Source organism: Manis pentadactyla, chromosome 1, assembly GCF_030020395.1.
Source record: "Manis pentadactyla isolate mManPen7 chromosome 1, mManPen7.hap1, whole genome shotgun sequence".
NCBI classification, from domain to species: Eukaryota; Metazoa; Chordata; class Mammalia; order Pholidota; family Manidae; genus Manis; species Manis pentadactyla.
The window spans coordinates 88934494-88954895 of NC_080019.1; the positions used below are offsets into that span (position 1 = coordinate 88934494).

At 39.4% G+C, this 20402-nt stretch overlaps 1 protein-coding gene and 1 non-coding gene across 2 annotated transcripts in view; both read left to right on the forward strand.

Moving 5' to 3' along the window:
- Positions 1–4255: 4255 nt before the first annotated feature.
- Positions 4256–4362, forward strand: LOC118922023 (U6 spliceosomal RNA). The gene has a single exon (XR_005028603.1). It is a non-coding gene; the product is annotated as a U6 spliceosomal RNA (small nuclear RNA).
- A 2897-nt stretch (positions 4363–7259) lies between these two features.
- Positions 7260–20402, forward strand: part of GMPS (guanine monophosphate synthase) — an 80316-nt gene continuing 67173 nt past the window's right edge. The window contains exon 1 of the mRNA XM_036904137.2: positions 7260–7582. Coding sequence (XP_036760032.2) covers positions 7556–7582 — 27 coding nt within the window. The 5' untranslated portion in view covers positions 7260–7555. The remainder of the gene's footprint in view (positions 7583–20402) is intronic.

Genomic DNA, 20402 nt, shown 5'->3' on the forward strand with positions numbered 1-20402 from the left:
ATAATGCTTTACTAAATCATTTGATAACCATCTATTGGGTACCCACAATGTGTGAGGCATGGGAATATACTCTGAAAATAAGAAACATTTTGTAAAGTGCTTTATCACTTAGTAAGTACTTTCAAATGTATTATTTAATTCTATATAAGTAAGTAAAAAGAAACACAACCCCCCACAATCAAACATTCTTTTCATGTATATATTGTAGCCAGTTGAAAGGCACAGAGAATATGAGAATGAACACCAGGACAAAGATGATGTGTTTAATTGGCTAAGGGATGGAGGAAGTTGGAGAAACAGATAACAAATGTGCGAGTGGGAGACTGGGAAGTGGAGAGAGAAAGGACATTCAGTGAATATTGGGTAAGCATGTTTGCCCCACCCTGAAATTATTTTGGGTATCTTTATAATGCACTTTCACTTTTTAAAAGTTGTCTTTTGAAATGCTGATTAACTAGTTACCTATTTTTTCCACCAAGTTGTTCCCAAAGAAATTACTTGACTTTGGGCAACTACCACCACCTCCAGGGAAAGAAATCTTAGATAAAATGGGAGTAGCTTTGGAAAGGCAGACTATGAAGTTTCTTCTTTCAGGAAAAGTTTTGTAACAGTCCCTAACTAAAGTTGAGCCACACTGCTTTTTTCTAGTCATCTCAAATTTGTGGCATCTTGGTTGAATTGAGGCAGTGAATGTAGAGCTGACTACTAGGAATATGTTGAAATTTTAAAACATCAAGCCATTGTTTACAAATTGAGCCCTGTACTTGTATAAGTATTATGATGCTTATTGCCAGAATACTAAATTCATGGACATTATGTGAAGATAAGTGATTTTAATATATGAAAACAGCATATAGTCCTGTTTAAACATTTCATTGAAAGTGTTATCATTACTTACACAAAAACAGAAAGCACACTGCATTTTGAAGCCTGTATTTCTTCATCCTTACTCTAAGCTATTTTATGAGTTACCAGGTTTCATTCTGATATTTTTTATTTAATATACCAACACTACAATAGCAGCATTATTCACACTAGCTAAGAGGTGGAAGCCACCCAAATGCCTGTCAACAGATGAATGGATAAACAAAATGTGATATGTATATATACCTGGCTCTCCCACAAAAATCTCTTTCCCTTAGAGTTGTGAGCTGACATTTGGAAATCCAGTTACCCTGAAGCTGAGAGACCGCAGAGAGGTAGAGATGCTAGATGGGTTACAACTATTCCAACCCTCAGCTGGTGGAGTCTCCCTGCTCAGGTATCAGAGATGTGAGTGGAAAGCCTTCACATGAATCTAGCTCCCAGCCTTTGTACCTCTCTAGCTGAGGCCTGGTGGAGCCAGGCCATGGGCTGCACCAGCTGCACATTAGGGCAGAGAAGAGCTGCCCCTGCTGAACCTTTGCCAAACTGTAACAAAACTGTTGTTTTAAGTCACTAGGTTTTAGGGTATTTGTTACAATTTTAACTGGAACAATTACAGACCCATAATTTTCTGGCATGTGCTTCCATTTGGGTTTGCCTGATGTTTACTCATGGTTGGATTATGCACTTTCTGCAAGACACCGTGAAGTAATACTGGGCTGTACTCACCGCATCTGTCAGGTGACACACAATGCTCATTTGTTCATTACTGTTGATGTTAATTTCGATCAGTTGAGTAAGGAGGGGTCTTTAGTTTTCTCCACTACAAAGTTACTCTTTTTCCTTGTATAATTAATAATTAGTTTGTAGCGCAATACTTTGAGACCATGTAAAAGAAAACCCTATTCTAGATCCATCTTTCATCCACAAGTCCTACCAGCCATTGATGATTCTTGCTTGAATTTATTATATCTGTGATGGATGCAAAATGATGATTTTCTAATCCAAGTATTCCTTTGACTTTTATTCATTCACATTCTAAGGATTTTCTCACCAGTAAATAATCAATCTGTATAATCAGACTGATGCACTCCTAATTTAATCAGTGGATATAATCTGTTTACTATCACTACTTATTTTGATATATTGTCCCAGATTTGGGCAATAAAAGTCCTTTCAAAATAACTTCTGTGTCCCTCTGACATATCCCCATCATTCTCTGAGCATTTCCTTACTTCCTGGCACAAAAAGATGTTCCTGCTCACTTTGTCCTTGCCTTAGTTCTGAAGTCAAGCTTTTTTCCAAGAAGTCCTGATTTGTCTTGACAGACAATGGTATTTAGAAACCAGTATCTGGGTGATAGGTTTGCTCTTTGTTAACGGGATGATACTACTCCAGGCATTTTCTGTGTAGAGACACAAGTGAACAGGTAAATACAGTAGAGGACAGTGAGTACTAATGAAGAGGAAGGATTATAGGAGCACAAAAGAGGAACAAATATCTAACCCAAGACTTCAGAGTTGTAGGGAAGAGAATAGAAATATTATAGAAGATATTTATGTGCAAAAGGCCTGAGTCAACACAGAGCATGTCATGTTTATGGAACTGAAGCAGTTTAATATGGCTAGACAATTGATTAAGGGTGGCAGTGGCTAGAGAGCAGGCTAAAAGTGAAGATGTGTTGGCCAAATCTGCAAGTACCAAATAAACCCTATTAGAAGTTTGGAGTTTATCCTGAGAGCGTTGGGGAGCCATTAAGAAGATTCTGAGAGAGGGATATATGATCAGAATTATTTTAAAACAGTTGTTTTCAATTAAAAACAAAACTCATGTACCATCCTAAAAGGATTTTGAAAAGCTTTGTACTTCCTTCCACATTTTAAGTTGACATCTAATATTTTTCATAAGTTAAAAGTTAATTTTTTTGTTAATGGGACATTTAAAATATTCATTTTTAAAGATGAAAAAAGATGACCACGGGTTATTCCAGAAATAAATACTTTATAATATGATACTCACCAAATCTGAAGTCCTATAAAATTTCCATCTGTGAATTTTATCAAATGTTTCTCAAAACATGTGTTGACCCCAGAAACCACATAATTACATTTCTAAGTATTGGCATCACTATTCTATGTTGCCTAAGTTGTTCTGAATTCAGGGCAATCTTCACCCTTAATGAAAAGAAGTGTAAGACAAATAAAGGAAGGAAAACCGTATACATTTAAGATGCCTCAACTAATCATGAAAAGAGGTTTCCAGACTTTTACTTCTGCCACATATGGAGTAACAGGAATGGGATTTATCCTTTTGCCTGAAACAATTAAAAAAAATAACTCAGACAAAATATATGAAGCAATGGCTTCAAAATAGTAGATATCAAACATCATAGGACAGTGACCACTGAGAGGCAACAAAAGAGATGAGTCCTTCAATTGCCCCAGCTTGCCACCTTGAGAATCTGTACATAGACACAAACCTAACTATATCAATAATCACGTTAAGTATAAATCATCTAAACATACAATTAAAAGAAATTGGCAATCAGACAAAAAAATAAGACCTCATTTTTTGCTGCCTACATGAAACACTTTAAACAAAAAGACACCAGTAGGTTAAAGGATTGCAAAAGATGTATCATCCAAGACCAGTCAAGAAAGTAGGCATGATATTTTAATATTGGATGAAGTAAATGTCAAAGTAAAGAATATTACCAGAGATAAAGAATATTTTTCATAATGATAAAGTGATCTATAACAATTCTATATATTTATGACCCTAATAACAGAACTTCAAAATATATGAAGCAAAGGCTTATACAACTACAAGGAGCAGTTGATAAAATCACAATTTAGTTGGAGATTTTAGTATCCCTCTCTCAGTCACTGATAGAACAAATGAACAGAAAATCAGCAAGAAATAACATTCTTGAACAATACTATCAACCAACTTGACCTTTTTGCCATTTATAGGACATGCCTTTCAACAACAGCAGAATGCACATTCTTTTCAAGTACACACAGAACATTAACCAAGATAGACCATATTCTTAATCATAAAACAAATATTAGTAAATTTAAATGGATTCAAGTAATACAAAAATATTTTCTCTAAGAACAAGGAAATTAAATTAGAACCAGTAGCAGATCTCTGGAAAATCCTCAAACATTTGTAAAGTAAATAACATGTTTTTAAATAACCCATGGGCCAAAGATGAACTTAAAAGGGAATTAGACACTAGAACAGAATGAAAATGAAAAGATGATATATCAGAATTTTTGAGATATCACTACAGTAATATTTCACAGGAAATTCATAGAGGTAAGTACCTCATTACAAAAGATGGTCTCAAATAAGTGCTCTTAGATTCCAACTTAAGAAACTAGAAAAAGTGCTCTTTTGGGCAGCACATATACTAAAATTGGAACAATACCGAGAAGTCTAGTATGGCCCCTATGCAAGGATGACATGCAAATTTGTGAAGCATTCCATACTTCTCATCCTGTTGTTATGAAAAAAAAGAAACTAGAATGAGCAAATTAAACATGAAGTCAAGGAAACAGAAAGCAGAAAAACTATATATGTACCTAAGAACTATTCTTTGAGAGGACCAATACAATCGGGAAACTAGCCAGACTGATGAGGAAAACTACAGAGAAAATTCACAAATTTCTTGAAAGACACAAATAGCCAAAGCTCACTCAGAAAATAGATAACCTGAAGAGCTCTGTATCTATTTTTTTAAATTGAATTTGTAGTTAAAAGCCTCATTGCAAAAAAAACTTCAGAATCAGATGACTTTCACTGGTGAATACTACCAAACTTTCAAGGAAGAAATAAAACCAATTCTAATACCAACTGTTGAAGAAATAATTCTACACAAATTCTCAACTTTATTATTTGACGCTGACATTACACTCACATCAAAACCAGTCAACTGCAATCTAATATTCCTCACAAACATGGATGTTCCTTATGCAAATATCCCAAACCAAAGTTTTGGCAAATCCAATGCAATATATATAAAGGAAAATGCATCATGATTACTTTAAGTTTGACAGGAATGTAGGGCTGGTTTAACATTCAAAAATCAATCAATGTAATTTACCACTGTAACAAACTGCAAAAAGAAAAAAACATATAACAGTCTCAATATACATAGAAAAAGCATTTGACAATATCCAGTCCTGATGAAAACTCTCAGCAAAATAGGAACAGAAAGGAACTTTTTCAACTTGATAAAGGGTACCTATGTAAAAGTACAGCTCATGGCTTAAAAACTGAATATTTTCCCTCCAATATCATGGTGTCAGTGAGACTGGGCATAAAAATTTGGGAAGTTTTGTTCTGGACTTGTTGAGATTGGGCCCAACATGCCACTGAACATCTAATTTGGGATGGAGTAACATGGATCTGGAGCTCAGAAGTGAGAGCTCTCAGGACATAGAGCCTATTAAGGATATTTAAAACAAGTTTATATTTTAAAACAAGTGGCTCAGGGGAAGACTGGTGAAGAATAAGGTGAGAAGAGAGTTAAAATGGAAATACGGAAGAAAACCAACATTTAAGCTTTTTCCTGTAGGATAAAGGAACAGGGACCAAGACATTTCTACAACACAAAGTAAGAGAAACCTAGTGTCTTGCCAATGTTTCAGCCCCGGGCAAGTTCGCTATGGATTGATTCAGTGTGACCAAAGAAACTGACAACAAAACGTTCTTTGGGGTGAAAGGGTTTATTACCCGGCTTTTTCTCCGGTGGTAGGTTTAGCACTAGCGTCTCTGCCTCCGCCCGAAGCACTGGGCCGAGCTCTCTCTGTAGCGCAGTAATAGCTTATATTGCCTAAAGGTGTGGAAGTGGTAGCCTAGCAACAGGCCAGTCACATCATCAGGTGGTTTAAGTTCAGTGAGGATCCTGGCCATAGGAACCCAACTTCCCCACACCTAGGTTTAAGAAAGAGGGAGGGGTCAACAGAGACAAAAGTTGCGGGGAAAAAAATTTTAAATATGAGGATTCTGGTACATGCTAATAGTCTTTATAAACACATGTGACCACTAGAATATATCTAAACTATACATTACCTAATATAGATTTAATTTAGCCATTTCATATTCCTGCATATCACATCACATTCTGGGTGGCTGTTGATACAAGTTGAGGCCTTCCTATTGGATCGACCCTATTCTATGGATTATTCATACAGATCTACCAAGAGAACCTTACAGTATCCATGGCTTTAGAAAGTTGAGGTATCCATTTCTCAGCTTAAAAAAGGGTAAGTTTTCATTAAGTCAGAGGTCCACTAGGGCCTTGGGCCTTTTGTTCCTATTGTATTTGAATAATAAGGGTCTATCCTTTTCTTCTTCCTCCTATACCCAGAGGAAGAGGCACATTATCTCAACGAGCCTCAATTTCCTCATTAGTAAAAGATGGATAAAGACATCAATCCTACTTAACTACTAGGTGGGATTGGTTAGAATAAAATGAGTTTTTGGAAGCCAGGGTTATCGCACTGTGATTCCTTAATACCTGGACTAGAGTCTGACACAGCATGCGCTCAGCAAATGTTGGCTCTGTTAAAATAACTAAGAGTTTGTTAAAAAACCTTGGTTACCTGGAAGCAGTTCCAAGTGTTATTTATTCTGCAACACCGACTTAAGCCCCCAGGTGACCAAATTAAAAGTAGTACCTCGTCTTCATGGGTGCCAAGAAATAGGGAGAAGGACTGCAGCCCCTTTCCGACAATTCAAATGAAAACATTGCTTCGCAGACTTTCATGACCTCGGTCCAGTTTCCCACCAGACTGCTGCTCCCAAACCCATTTCTTTAGGAAATTCTGCACCTGCTGTAGAACTTTTGAGGGACCTATGGGATCAAATATCACTTTGACGTCCCTTGAGATGTCGCCCCAAAACCCTTCAAAGCAGCCTTGGCCTCCCCCATCTCTCTCAACCTGAGATGGGGGTGGCGCCACCGGCTGTGTTCCCCCAGAGGTCATTCTTTCTTGGGGGCTTCCCACTCCGTGCCTCCAGCTTCTTGCAGCTGTCAAAGGCTGCAGACTGGAGGGCCTACTCCAAGCCTTCTGAGGCTTGGGGTTTCCTCGGAGGGCGGGCCTATTGGCGGGGGTGGGGCTACCGCCACAGGCCCCTCCTCCGAGGGTCCGGGCCCGCGCGCCACTACGGACTCCTCTGACCGCTACACGGTGCGGGGGCGGGGCAGGTTCCTTCCCTAGGGGCGGATCTCGGTGCTGAGGGCGGGTCTAGAAGCCTCAGGCCCTCTCTTCCCGTGGGCCGGCCGACCAGAGACAGGGCGGGTTTCCTCCCCCGAAGGGCGGGCCTGGCGCCGAAGGCCCCTCCTCCCGAGGAGGGCTTGTTTGGCGGCGGCGGCCGCACGGGGGTTGTCCGCGGCTCGGCAGCCTAGCCAAACGGGCTCTGGCTCCGCCCAGCGGCCGGCCGGGGCGGAAGCAGGAGGCGGGGGCAGCGTGCGCGCTGCTGGTCTCCTCTCCCGCGGCGCTGGGGCCCGCGCTCCGCGGCTGCTGCTGGATTCGGCGCTTCGCTCGCGGCCAGCTCCTCTCCGTGCCGGTCCGCTCCTCGCCCAGGCCTCCTCCTCAGCCCCGGCCCGCGGCGTTGACCTCGCCGGCCCTCTCCCGCCCCGTCTCATACTTTCGCCGCCGCAGCCCCGGCCCCGGCCCCGATGGCTCTGTGCAACGGAGACTCCAAGGTCAGTTTCTGGCGTGGGGGTCCCGGCCATACTGCCTCCAGGAGGAGGCGAGGCTCGCGGGCCGGGCAGCCGCGGCGCGGGGCCCTTCCCGCCGCCCCCCTCCCCGCCCGTCAGCGCAGCCCTGCGGCCCGGGCAGTGGCGCGTCGGAGAGCCCCCGGTCGGGGCCTATGGCATGTTTTCTCATCCGGAGCGGCAGGTGCTTTGTTGATTTTGTCTGCGCTTCAGGGTTCCTGCGCCCTCCGATCTGCGGGCGTCGGGGAGGGCTTCAGCTTCCCGCGGCCGCGCCGCTGGCCCCCGCCTCCCCCGCGCCGCTGTGGGGCGCGGAGCCCGTGGAGAGCAGCCGCAGGGCGGAGGCAGGGAGGCAGGCGGGGTGTGTGTGGGGGGCCTTTTCAGTCTTCACCCTGTCTCTTCGGGAGGCTCAGGGCCTTTTGCGGATCTCCTGGGGCCCGCCGAAGGCAGGGCAGAGTTAGGGCCTCGCGTGCAGCGTTCGGGCTGGTTGTCCTCGCGTCTTCCCGCCACCCCGCGTCCCGCCTGTCCTCAGTGAGGCCCGCCGCGATGCCTCTCGCCCGCCTGGGGGTCCGCGGCGGCGAGGCCGGCCCTCCCCGGGGCCGAGTGGCGGCAGCAGCTCCCCCACCGGTCCCGCGGTCGGCCCTCCTCCCCCCGCGTCTGGGCCAGTGGCCCGCGGGTCGCTTGCTACGTTCCCCTCCCCCATCTCCGAGGGAAGTGAGGCCAAGCCCGCCACCGATTCATCTCGCTCCTTATTTTACGTGTGTGTTTGCGGTGGATCCCTGCCCGCAGTGGGAGCCTTACCCGGGACGCGAGCCGCTGCCGCCACGCCCGGGGGAAGTCGGGAGTCCCGGGCTGTTGCAAAAGTTGCTAACGTGGTGTGCGGAGAGCACGTTTGGGTCGTTCTGCGCTCTCGTCCTCTCCAACTCACATTTTTCTTAGGACCCTCTTTCGTCTTGTTTCTGCACTGAGCACCTTCGCTTTCACTTCTGTGTTAAACTTTTCGTTGGCTTGGAGTTCATTGGGACCCTCTCAAAGTCAGTTTTGCCAGCGGGAAACTGCAGGTTTGAATTGCAGTTTACTTGAGCATGGCGTATATTCTCTATGATGTTCAGAGCCTGGATTTAAGAAATTCACTAAGCTTCATTCAGGTGTGTGGATTTTAAACGTCAGGCGGGAATTGGTATCCTGAATCAGGTTGTAGTGCCTTATTCAGACATTATTCTCTTACAAAGATGGTTCCTAAGTATCAAATATTTTTGGGTCCTCTCCGTAAATGATTGCTTAGTACCTTGTAAACATTCAAAAGTAATTGTTAAACATAGGAGTAAGGAGTATAAAGTGGCTCATACACTTTTTTAACTGAGGAAGCTGATGCTCAGACTAGTTGGAGCTTTTTTTCAGGATTAAAAGGGTATTGAATGACACTCAAACCTTCAGTGTCTGATCTCAGAAGCCAGTGTAAACCTTGTACAGCTCTTTCCTGTATACTATTTAAGTTGCAAAGCACTTTTTTTTCTCTCTTTAATTTTGAGCCTTACAACTCTTCGGAAAGATTCATCTTTGTGCTGGTATAGGAAATGACTGTGCTATTAGAAAGATTGAAACCTAATTTACAGACTTTGAAAAATATGTTGTGATTTGAGGTTATTTTCACAGAATTAAGTGACAGCGGAAAGTTCGATTCAGCTTCCAAATTACTTTATCTATCTCAGGAGTGTAGAATATACACTTTTTCCTCCCCTAGTTGATGTTTATTTTTGTCAATTTGCATTTTAAAAAGAATCTTTACCCGTTTGATATATTTGAGACTCAGGTGAATTATTGATGTGTTTTTATTTCAAGGTCCATTTTGTTTATAGTATAATCAAACATGTGTTTTTGACTATACTAACAATCAGATGTGGGCTGAATTGGAGCATTCTCAAGAGCAGCTACCCAGACAAATAACATATTTCCTCAAATCTATGACTATTTCATTCACTCTTAAGGGGAAAAAAATCCCTACAATTAAACCATGATATACCATTGATTATTATACATGTTTCAAGTAAAGAGATACCTAAATATGGGGGAATATGCATAATAAAGTAGGTGAAATAAGATATTTCTAAGAGGGCCATCTGGAAATCTGAGTAGGAATCTGTTTTCCATAGTTTACCACTGAACTGCCTTTGCCTCTGAAGTGAAATACAAGTATTGTATCCATACTCACTTTGTAAGTCGATGGTGCCTCTAACAGTTGTGTGTAAATCCTCGTTCACAAAGTGGGGAATGAGCTGATTTTAATTCCTATTCTGGTACCTATTGCTTTTTATCAGGATTTTCTAAAATGACATTTTTGCGTGATGGAAACTAGGGAGAGAACTAAAATCTCTAGAAGTATTTGGGCTGTTTTCATTAGTTTTATCCACAAAGTATCATTTTAGAGCTGGAAAGGACCCCTTATGATTTCTAGCTTCCTCAACTGAAAAAATATCGCTGGGATTAAAACCTAGCTTTCCTTTTTCTTCTGGACTACTTTGATTAACCATCCAAAGCAGAGATTATTGTTTCCTTAATTAAGGAGCAAATATAGTGTTATTTAGTTAAGAAGTTAAGATCTTATTAAGCTGACTACCTATGTTGTTTATATTTTCTTTAAAAAATTTTTTACATCTATTTATTGTATGTGAAGAGTATATGTATACATCAAGTATTAGACATAGTGACTTTTTTCAGTTTTATTAAGGCAAGATTCTCACAGTATAGTTCTTTGGGATACTTGTCAAGTTTCCCACTTTTTTTTTTTTTTTTTTTTTATCTAAGCAACTCTTTTGGTTGGAGTAAAAGTGAGACCTACCTTCACTGAATGTTGACTAGGGTATATCTTGGGTTAAAGATGTTTTATAAATACTTATTGATTCCATGTGATGTAGAGTCTTTAAGGTCATCTAATGTTCAAATTTAAATTTGGCATTTTAAAATTGAAGTTTTGAATCGAATAGAAAGGTAACCTGAAATTTATGTCTGGGATATATTGAGAATTAAACAACTATCCTTTTATAATAACCCTATACAGTACATTTTTTCAAAGATCAAAATTGATTTTTTTTTTGCTTCAGATTTTGTTCCATCTGTTAAGGTAGTCATCCAGAATGGACGCACTGTTGTAGACAAAAGGGATGTTTTTTTGTTTTTAAATTGTTTTGTGTTTTTAGACTTGGAAGGTTTTGAAATGCCTCCAGGAACCTCAGATGACCTTGCCTTTAACTTGGGCCAACCTGTCACTTAAGAAAAATAATTGTATTTTAAGAATTTATTTAAAAAATGTGGACTTGTCCTATACTTGTTTAAATGTATTTGATACTTTTTAAGAGGCTATTTGATGAATTATATTCCAAAGTATGCTGTTTGAAGTAATGAATAACTATCTCCTAACCACAATGATAAAATTTCCTTCTATTATGGTACTTAAACTGGTTCCTGCCTCCTTTAACCTAAACTCTGTTTAAAAACTCAGATGATGTCCTCAGAGTTTAAACAATTCTGAAGCAGTTTGTAAATCAACAAAAAAGTAATTGTATCATAGAATCTTGTAATTTTATCACAAAAATAGCTTTACTGTAGTAATAGTAATATAATATTAGTTGGTTTTCTTGTTCATGGATCCTAGCTGTGGTTTCAGGTTCATGGTTTTGAGGGCGAGGAGATGGTTTATGTAGTTATGTCTATACACTCCCTAATAAAGAACAGTGTAATGTGATAGAGAATAAGGTGTTTGGTTATATAGTAGTGTGACCATATGTGTGGACTGAGCATAAAAGGAGGTACTAAAAATAATTTAAGTTTATAATAATTGCTGCAAAACAAAATGTTACTAAACAAAATAATTAATTGTGGATTCACACAATATAGTAAATAAATAGCAAAAATCCTATAGTAAGAGTGTTTAGATTAATCTCTGTACATTATACAGAACACACAGCATCTCTTTCCTGCATGTATTTCACAAACACTGACTTTTCCACACAACACAAAACATTTTTCACAAACACAAAACATTTTCCACTGACTCAGCTGATGGTGTCCTGGAGGTTTTGTGCATCTGTCAGGCTGAGGATTGGCTGTGGCACTGCTGGTAGGTACTGTAAGCGGCTAGCAGGGACAGCAATATCAGACATTTCACCTACTAACACCCAAGACTGGATAGAATCAGCTGCCTCTGGTTGCCAGTGTGCAGGTGTACTTCATTTTGTCAGGAAAGAGAGCGAGGGGTTGGCTTTCAGATTGAATGGGAAGCTAAGGTGTGAATTCTGTTCATTGTACCTGTACTCCACACTGTACTAGACAAAGCATGGCAGAAGATGGAAAAATAAAGTGAGTATAACAAAACCATCCTGTATTACTTGAGTGCAGTTATTCATAATGATATGTTAAAAATTAAAAATATGTGGCAAACCTTAAGCTAGGTGGAATATGGGAATAACAGGTGTAAGTTCGGGGAGTACTGGGCAAACTGGGCTATATAATCACTTCAGTTACAGAACACATAATTGCCCTGAGTTTGGATCTTGATTTCTCTAGTGACATGTATTTAAAATTTGGTAAAATTCAAGCCTAACGTGTATGCATTAGATTAGTTTTCTGAGTTAATAACTATGCTAGAGAATTATTTTTAAAATTCTTAAAAACTGAGTGTCAGAATACTCATTTTCTAAAAGTTGAGAACTAGCAATGTTGAAACTGACCAAAAGGTAAAATAATCTGCTCTAATCTGCCATGGCATATGCAGAGGATGTTTCCAAACTTTTAAATTGCCTGGACATGTAAATTGTTAGTTATAAGTTTGCTGTCAGGAAACAGAATCTTTTTTATCTCAAAATTCACAGAGAACTATGTAAATATAAATCACTTTCACTTTGTAATTTGGAGAACTAGTCTTAGTAATTCTTATCCTTTGAGTCTCATTATAAATGTAAACCTAGGACTAAAGATTTCTGAAATTCAGCTTTGGACAAACTTTGAATGAACAATCCCTAATTAATTTGGAAAACTTTAGATGAATAGAAATACTTGTAGATAAATTATTATTTTGACATGTTATTAGTAATAGTAACTTTTATTGAAGTATCATTGATACACAATCTTGTTAGTTTCAGATATATAACACAGTGGTTCCACAGTTACCCATATTATTAAATCATCACCCCCTCTAGTGTGGTTACTATCTGTCAATTTAGTAAGATGTTATAGAATCATTGACTATAGGTAATAGTAACATTTTTAAAAAATTTATTTATTTTGATATCACTAATGTACAATTACTTGAACAACATTATGGTTACTAGACTCAGCCATTATCAAGTCCCCCCGACATACCCCATTACAGTCACTGTCCATCAGCGTAGTAAGATGCTGTAGAATCACTACTTGTCTTCTCTGTGTTGCACAGCCCTCCCCATGCACCCCCACACACATTATACATGCTAATCATAATGCCCCCTTTCTTTTTCCCCACCCTTATCCCTCCCTTCCCACCCATCCTGCCCAGTCCCTTTCCCTTTGGTAACTTTTAGTCCATTCTTGGGTTCTGTGATTCTGTTGCTGTTTTGTTCCTTCAGTTTTTCTTTGTTCTTATACTCCACAGATGAGTGAAATCATTTGGTACTTGTCTTTTTCTGCCTGGCTTATTTCACTGAGCATAATACCCTCTAGCTCCATCCCTGTTGTTGCAAATGGTAGGATTTGTTTTCTTCTTATGGCTGAATAATATTCCATTGTGTATATGTACCACATCTTTATCCATTCATCTACTGATGGACACTTAGGTTGCTTCCATTTCTTGGCTATTGTAAATAGTGCTACAATAAACATAGGGGTGCATATGTCTTTTTCAAACTGGGCTGCTGTATTCTTAGGGTAAATTCCTAGGAGTGGAATTCCTGGGTCAAATGGTATTCTATTTTTAGTTTTTTGAGGAGCATCCATACTGCTTTCCACAATGGTTGAACTAGTTTACATTCCCACCAGCAGTGTAAGAGGGTTCCCCTTTCTCCACATCCTCGACAACATTTGTTGTTGTTTGTCTTTTGGATTGTAGCGATCCTTACTGGTGTGAGGTGATATCTCATTGTGGTTTTAATTTGCATTTCTCTGATAACTAGAGATGTGGAGCATCTTTTCATGTGTCTGTTGGCCATCTGAATTTCTTCTTTGGAGAACTGTCTGTTCAGCTCCTCAGCCCATTTTTTAATTGGATTATTTGCTTTTTGTTTGTTGAGGTGCATGAGCTCTTTATATAATTTGGATGTGAACCCCTTATCAGATATGTCATTTATGAATATATTCTCCCATACTGTAGGATGTCTTTTTTTTCTACTGATGGTATCCTTTGCATGCAGAAGCTTTTTAGTTTGATATAGTGTCACTTGTTCATTTTTGCTTTTGTTTCCCTTGCTCGGGGAGATATGTTCATGAAGAAGTTGCTCATGTTTATGTCCAATAGATTTTTGCCTATATTTTTTTCTAAGAGTTTTATGGTTTCATGAGTTACATTCAGGACTTTGATCCATTTTGAGTTTAGTTTAGTGTGTGGGGTTAGACAATAATCCAGTACATGTAGCTGTCCAGTTTTGCCAACACCCGTTGAAGAGGCTGTCATTTCCCCATTGTATATCCACGACTCCTTTATCATATATTTATTGACCATATATGCTTGAGTTTATATCTGGACTCTCTATTCTGTTCCTCTGGTCTATGGGTCTGTTCTTGTGCTAGTACCAAATTGTACTGATTACTAGGCTTTGTAGTAGAGCTTGAAGACAGGGAACATAATTCCCCGTGCTTTATTCTTCCTTTTCAGGATAGCTTTGGCTATTCGGGGTCTTTTGTCTTTCTATATGAATTTTAGAACTATTTGCTCTAGTTCATTGAAGAATGCTGTAGGTATTTTGATAGATGTTGCATTGAATCTGTATATTGCTTTAGGCAGGATGGCCATTTTGCCAATATTAATTCTTCCTAGCCAAGAGCATGGGATGAATTTCCGTTTATTAGTGTCTTCTTTGATTTCTTTTAAGAGTGTCCCATAGTTTTCAGGGTATAGGTCTTTCACTTCCTTGGTTAGGTTTATTCCTAAGTATTTTATTCTTTTTGATGCAATTGTGAAAGGAATTGTTTTCCTGGTTTCTCTTTCTGCTAGTTTATTGTTAGTGTATAGGAATGCAACAGATTTATGTGTATTGATATTGTATCCCGCAACTTTGCTGAATTCCGATATTAGATCTAGTAGTTTTGGAGTGGATTCTTTAGGGTTTTTTATGTACAATATCATGTCATCTGCAAACAGGGACAGTTTAACTTTTTCTTTACCAATCTGGATGCCTTTTATTTCTGTGTGTTGTTTTATTGCCATGGCTAGTACCTCCAGAACTATGTTGAATAAAAGTGGGGAGAGTGGGCGTCCTTGTCTTGTTCCCAATCTTAAAGGAAAAGCTTTCAGCTTCTTGTTGTTATGTATAATGTTGACTGTGGGTTTGTCATATATGGCCTTTATTATGTTGAGGTATTTGCCCTCTATACCCATTTTGTTGAGAGTTTTTATCATGAATGGTTGTTGAATTTTGTCAAATGCTTTTTCAACATCTATGGAGATGATCATGTGGTTTTTGTCATTCTTTTTGTTGATGGGGTGGTTGATGTTGATGGATTTTCAAATGTTGTACCATCCTTGCATCCCTGGGATGAATCCCACTTGATCATGATGGATGATCTTTTTGATGTATTTTTGAATTCGGTTTGCTAATATTTTGTTGAATATTTTTGCATCTACGTTCATCAGGGATATTGGTCTGTAATTTTCTTTTTTTGTGGTGTCTTTGCCTGGTTTTGGCATTAGAGTGATGTTGGCCTCGTAGAATGAGTTTGGGAGTATTCCCTCCTCTTCTACTGTTTGGAAAACTTTAAGGAGGATGGGTATTAGGTCTTCACTAAATGTTTGATAAAATTCAGCAGTGAAACCATCTGGTCCAGGAGTTTTGTTCTTAGGTAGTTTTTTGATTACCAGTTCAATTTCTTTGCTAGTAAATGGTCTATTCAGACTTTCTGTTTCTTTCTGGGTCAGCCTTGGAAGGTTGTTTTTTTCTAGAAAGTTGTCCATTTCTTCTAGGTTATTCAGTTTGTTACCATGTAATTTTTCATAGTATTCTCATAATTCTTTGTATTTCTGTGTTGTCCGTAGTGATTTTTCCTTTCTCATTTCTGATTCTGTTTATGTGTGTAGACTCTCTTTTTTTCTTGATAAGTATGGCTAGGGGTTTATCTATTTTGTTTAGTTTCTCGAAGAATCAGCTCCTGCTTTCATTAATTCTTTCTAGTGTTTTATTCTTCTCAATTTTATTTATTTCTGCTTTAATCTTTATTATGTCCCTCCTTTTACTGACTTTGGGCCTTATTTGTTCTTCCTTTTCTAGTTTCATTAATTGTGAGTTTAGACTGTTCATTTGGGATTGTTCTTTCCTGAGGTAGGCCTGTATTGCAGTGTATTTCCCTCTTAGCACAGCCTTTGCTGCATCCCACAGATTTTGTGTTGTTGAATCATAGTTGTCATTTGTCTCCATGTATTTCTTGATCTCTGTTTTTATTTGGTCATTGATCCATTGATTATTTAGGAGCATGTTATTAAGCCTCCAAGTGTTTGTGGGCTTTTTCATTTTCTTTGTGTAATTTACTACTAGTTTCATACCTTTGTTATCTGAGAAGCTGATTGGTACAATTTCAATCTTTTTGAATTTACTGAGGTTCTTTTTGTGGCCTAGTATATGATCTATTCTTGAAAATGTTCCATGTGCACTTGAGAAGAATGTGTATCCTGTTGTTTTGGGATGGAGTGTTCTGTAGATGTCCATTAGGTCCATCTGTTCTTATACATTGTTCAGTGCCTCTGTCTTTTTACTTATTTTCTGTCTGGTTGATCTGTCCTTTGGAGTGAGTGGTGTGTTGAAGTCTCCTAAAATGAATGTATTGCATTCTCTTTCCCCCTTTAATTCTGTTCGTAGTTGTTTCACATATGTAGGTGATCCTGTGTTGGGTGCCTAGATATTTATAACAGTTATATCCTCTTGTTGGACTGATCCCTTTATTGGGATGTAATGTCCTTCTTTGTCTCTTGTTACTTTCTTTGTTTTGAAGTCTGTTTTGTCTGATATAAGTACTGCAACTCCTCCTTTTTTCTCCCTGCTAGTTGCATGAAATATCTTTTTCTATCCCTTTACTTCCAGTCTGTGTATGTCTTTGGGTTTGAAATGAGTCTCTTATAGGCAGCGTATAGACGGATCTTGTTTTTTAATCCATTCAGTGACTCTGTGTCTTTTGATTGGTGCATTCAGTCCATTTACATTTAGGGTGATTATTGATTACTGATAGGTATGTACTTATTGCCATTGCAGGCTTTAGATTCGTGGTTACCAAAGGTTCAAGGGTAATTCCTCTACTATCTAACAGTCTAATTTAACTTACTTTGTGTGCTATTAGAAACACAACCTGAAGGTTCTCTTTTTTTTCCCTCCTTTTTCTTCCTCCTCCATTCTTTGTATGTTATGAATCATATTCTGTACTCTTTGTCTATCCCTTTGGTGACATGTATTTAGCCTTAGGAATGCTTCCATCTATAGGAGTCCCTCCAAAATGCACTGTAAAGGTGGTTTTTGGGAGGTAAATTCTCTCAACTTTTTCTTATCTGAAAATTGTTTAATCTCTCCTTCAAATTTAAATGATAACCTTGCCAGTTATAGTATTCTTGGTTCAAGGCCCTTCTGCTTCATTGCATTAAGTATATCTTGCCACTCCCTTCTGTCCTGTAAGGTTTCTGTTAAGAAGACGGATAATAATAGCCTGATGGATTTTCCTTTGTATGTGATCTTTTTTCTCTCTCTAGCTGCTTTTAAAAGTCTGTCTTTATCCTTGATCTTTGCCATTTTAATTATTATATGTCTTCATGTTGTCTTCCTTGGGTCCCTTGTGTTGGGAGATCTGTGCACCTCCATGGCTTGAGGGACTATCTCCTTCCCCATATTGGGGAAGTTTTCAGCAATTACCTCCTCAATGACACTTTCTATCCTTTTTTTCTCTCTCCTCTTCTGGTACCCCTATAATATGAATATTGTTCTGTTTGGATACATCACACAGTTCTATCAATATTCTTTCATTCTTAGAGATTCTTTTTTCTCTTTGTGCCTCAGCTTCTTTGTATTCCTCTTCTCTAATTTCTGTTCCATTTACTGTCTCTTCTACTACATCTAATCTGCTTTTAAATCCCTCCATTGTATGTTTCATTTCAGATATGGAATTTCTTAATGATTGAATCTCCGACTTAAATTTGTTCCTGAGTTCTTGAAAATTTTTTGTACCTCCATAAGCATGTTTATGCTTTTTATTTTGAACTCTCAGACAGATTGGTGAGTTCGGTTTCATTTGACCCTTTTTCTGGGGTTTGTGAGATTTTGGTCTGAACCATGTTCTGCTGACATTTCATATTTGTGTGTGGTGCCCACTAGTGCCCAGAAGCTCCAGTCTCTGGAGCTGCCCAGCCCCTAGAGTGAGGTTGAGGGTCATAGGGGAGTGGAGCTGTTGCCTTGTGGGAGAAAACATCGGTTTCCTGAATCCCGTCTGCGGTGCCTGTGTCCGGTGTCAGAGCCAGTGGGTCAAGCACACAGGTGTAGGCCTCTGTGCTTTGCGTCTCTAGCTGTTGTAGGCAGGGCCTCCCTCTGGTTATCCTCATGCCAGCACAGTGACTACAGGTTTGTGAACCGGTGTTGGCAGGCTAGGAGGAAGGTGCAGCAGGCTGCATATCACAGTTGGGGGCCTTGGAGCTGAGCAGGCAGCCAGGGGGATGGGGTGCCTGAAACTCCTCAACATCCCAACCAGCTGGGCAGAGCATGCCTAGACAATCTTGCCCAGCTCTCCCCTCCCCCTCACAGCAAGCTCCGTGCAAACCCTGCTCCTTCAGCAGCCCTCTTGCTGCTAGGAAGCCTCTCAGACCACTTGCCTTTCCCTTGTCCTGGAGTGGCCGGCTGTGGATCCCGTCCTCCTTAAATGGCCGGAATCTGTCTCTCAAGCACTCCACCTGTCTGAGATCTCCAACATCCAGAGCACCACACAGTGTAGGTTTCTGCTCCCAAAGCAGATCTCCAGGGCTGGTGTTCAGCAGTCCCAGGCTTCCACCCCCTCCCCGCTCTGTTTCTCTTCCACCGGTGAGCTGGGGTGGGGGAAGGGCTTGGGTACAGCCGGATTAAGGCTTTCCTACGTTACCCTGTTTCATGATGTCTGCCCTGTTCGTGAGGTCCGTATGCAGTCTGGTTCAGCCTTCTTTCTTGTTGTTTTAGGGTTAGTTGTATCAATTAACTACATTTTCATACTATCTGTGGTTTTTGGGAGGAATTCTCCATCTCACCTCTCACGCCGCCATCTTGAATATCAGTGGTTAATAGTAACATTTTTATGCTGTGATTTTTTTCCACCTTCGACATGAACATTTTCAAATAAACAAATAGGTAAAAGAAGTTTTAGTCAACATCTGTGTCCACCACCTTGATTCTACCATTCACTTGTCTTAAAAACTATTTTTATAACAGCTCTATTGAGATATAACTCACATACCATAAAATTTGCCCATTTAAAGGGCATAATTCAGTGGTTCTTAGTATATATATTACCACAGTCATTTTTAGAATAGTCTCATCATCTCTAAAAGAAATCCTGTACCCTTTTAGCAGTCAGTCCTCATTTCCTCAACAGCTGCCTCTCCTTCCTAACTGTAGGCAGCCACTAACTGTTTTCTGTCTCTATAGATTTTCCTACTTTGGACATTTTGTATGATTAGAATCTTACAATATATAATCTTTTCTGATTGGCTTCTTAGTGTAATGTTTCAGAGTTTATCTGTCTCGTAGCATGTGTAAGTACCTTATTCCTTTTTATTACTGAATAATGTTCTATTGTATAGGTTTACCACCTTTTATTTATTCATCAGTTGAGTGACATTGGTTGTTTGCACTCTTTGGAATTGTGGATAATACTTCTATGAATATTCTGTACAAGTTTTTGTGTAGACATAAATTTTCATTTCTCTTGGGTGTATATCTAGGCGTAAAATTGCTGGTCATGTAGTGATTCTGTGTTTAACCATTTGGTGACTTATCAGACTTTTCTACTGTGGCTGCAGTATTTTACATTTCTGTTAGTAGTGAATAAGGTTCCAGTTTCTCTACATCCTTGTCGACAATTGTCTTTTTGATGATATCCATCATAGTGAGTATGAAAGTGTATCTCACTGTGGTTTTGATTTGCATTGCCCTAATGACTGATTATGTTAAACATTTGTCCATCTGCTTATTGGCCATTTGTTTATTTTCTTTGAAGATATGTCTATTCAGATCTTTTGCCGTTTTGAAGGTGCATTATTTGTCCATCTATTAGGTTGTAAGATTTCTTTATTCTAGTGACAAGTCTCTCACCAGAAATACAATTTGAGGTATTTTCTGCCATTCTGTGGGATCTTTCACTTATTAGTGGTGTCTCCTTATGCAGAAAAGCTTTTAATTTTGGTGAAGTTCAGTTTTTTTCTTTTGTTACTTGTGCTTTTGTTCCTATTTAAGAAACATTTTCGAATTCAAGATCATGAAGATTTGTATCCTTGCTTATGTTTTCTTCTAAAAGTTTTAGGGTTTTAGCTCTTATATTTAGGTCTTTGATTCATTTTGACCTAATTTTTGTATATGTTACAAGGTACCAACTTTATTCTTTTGTTTGTGGCTATCTAGTTGTACCATTTTTT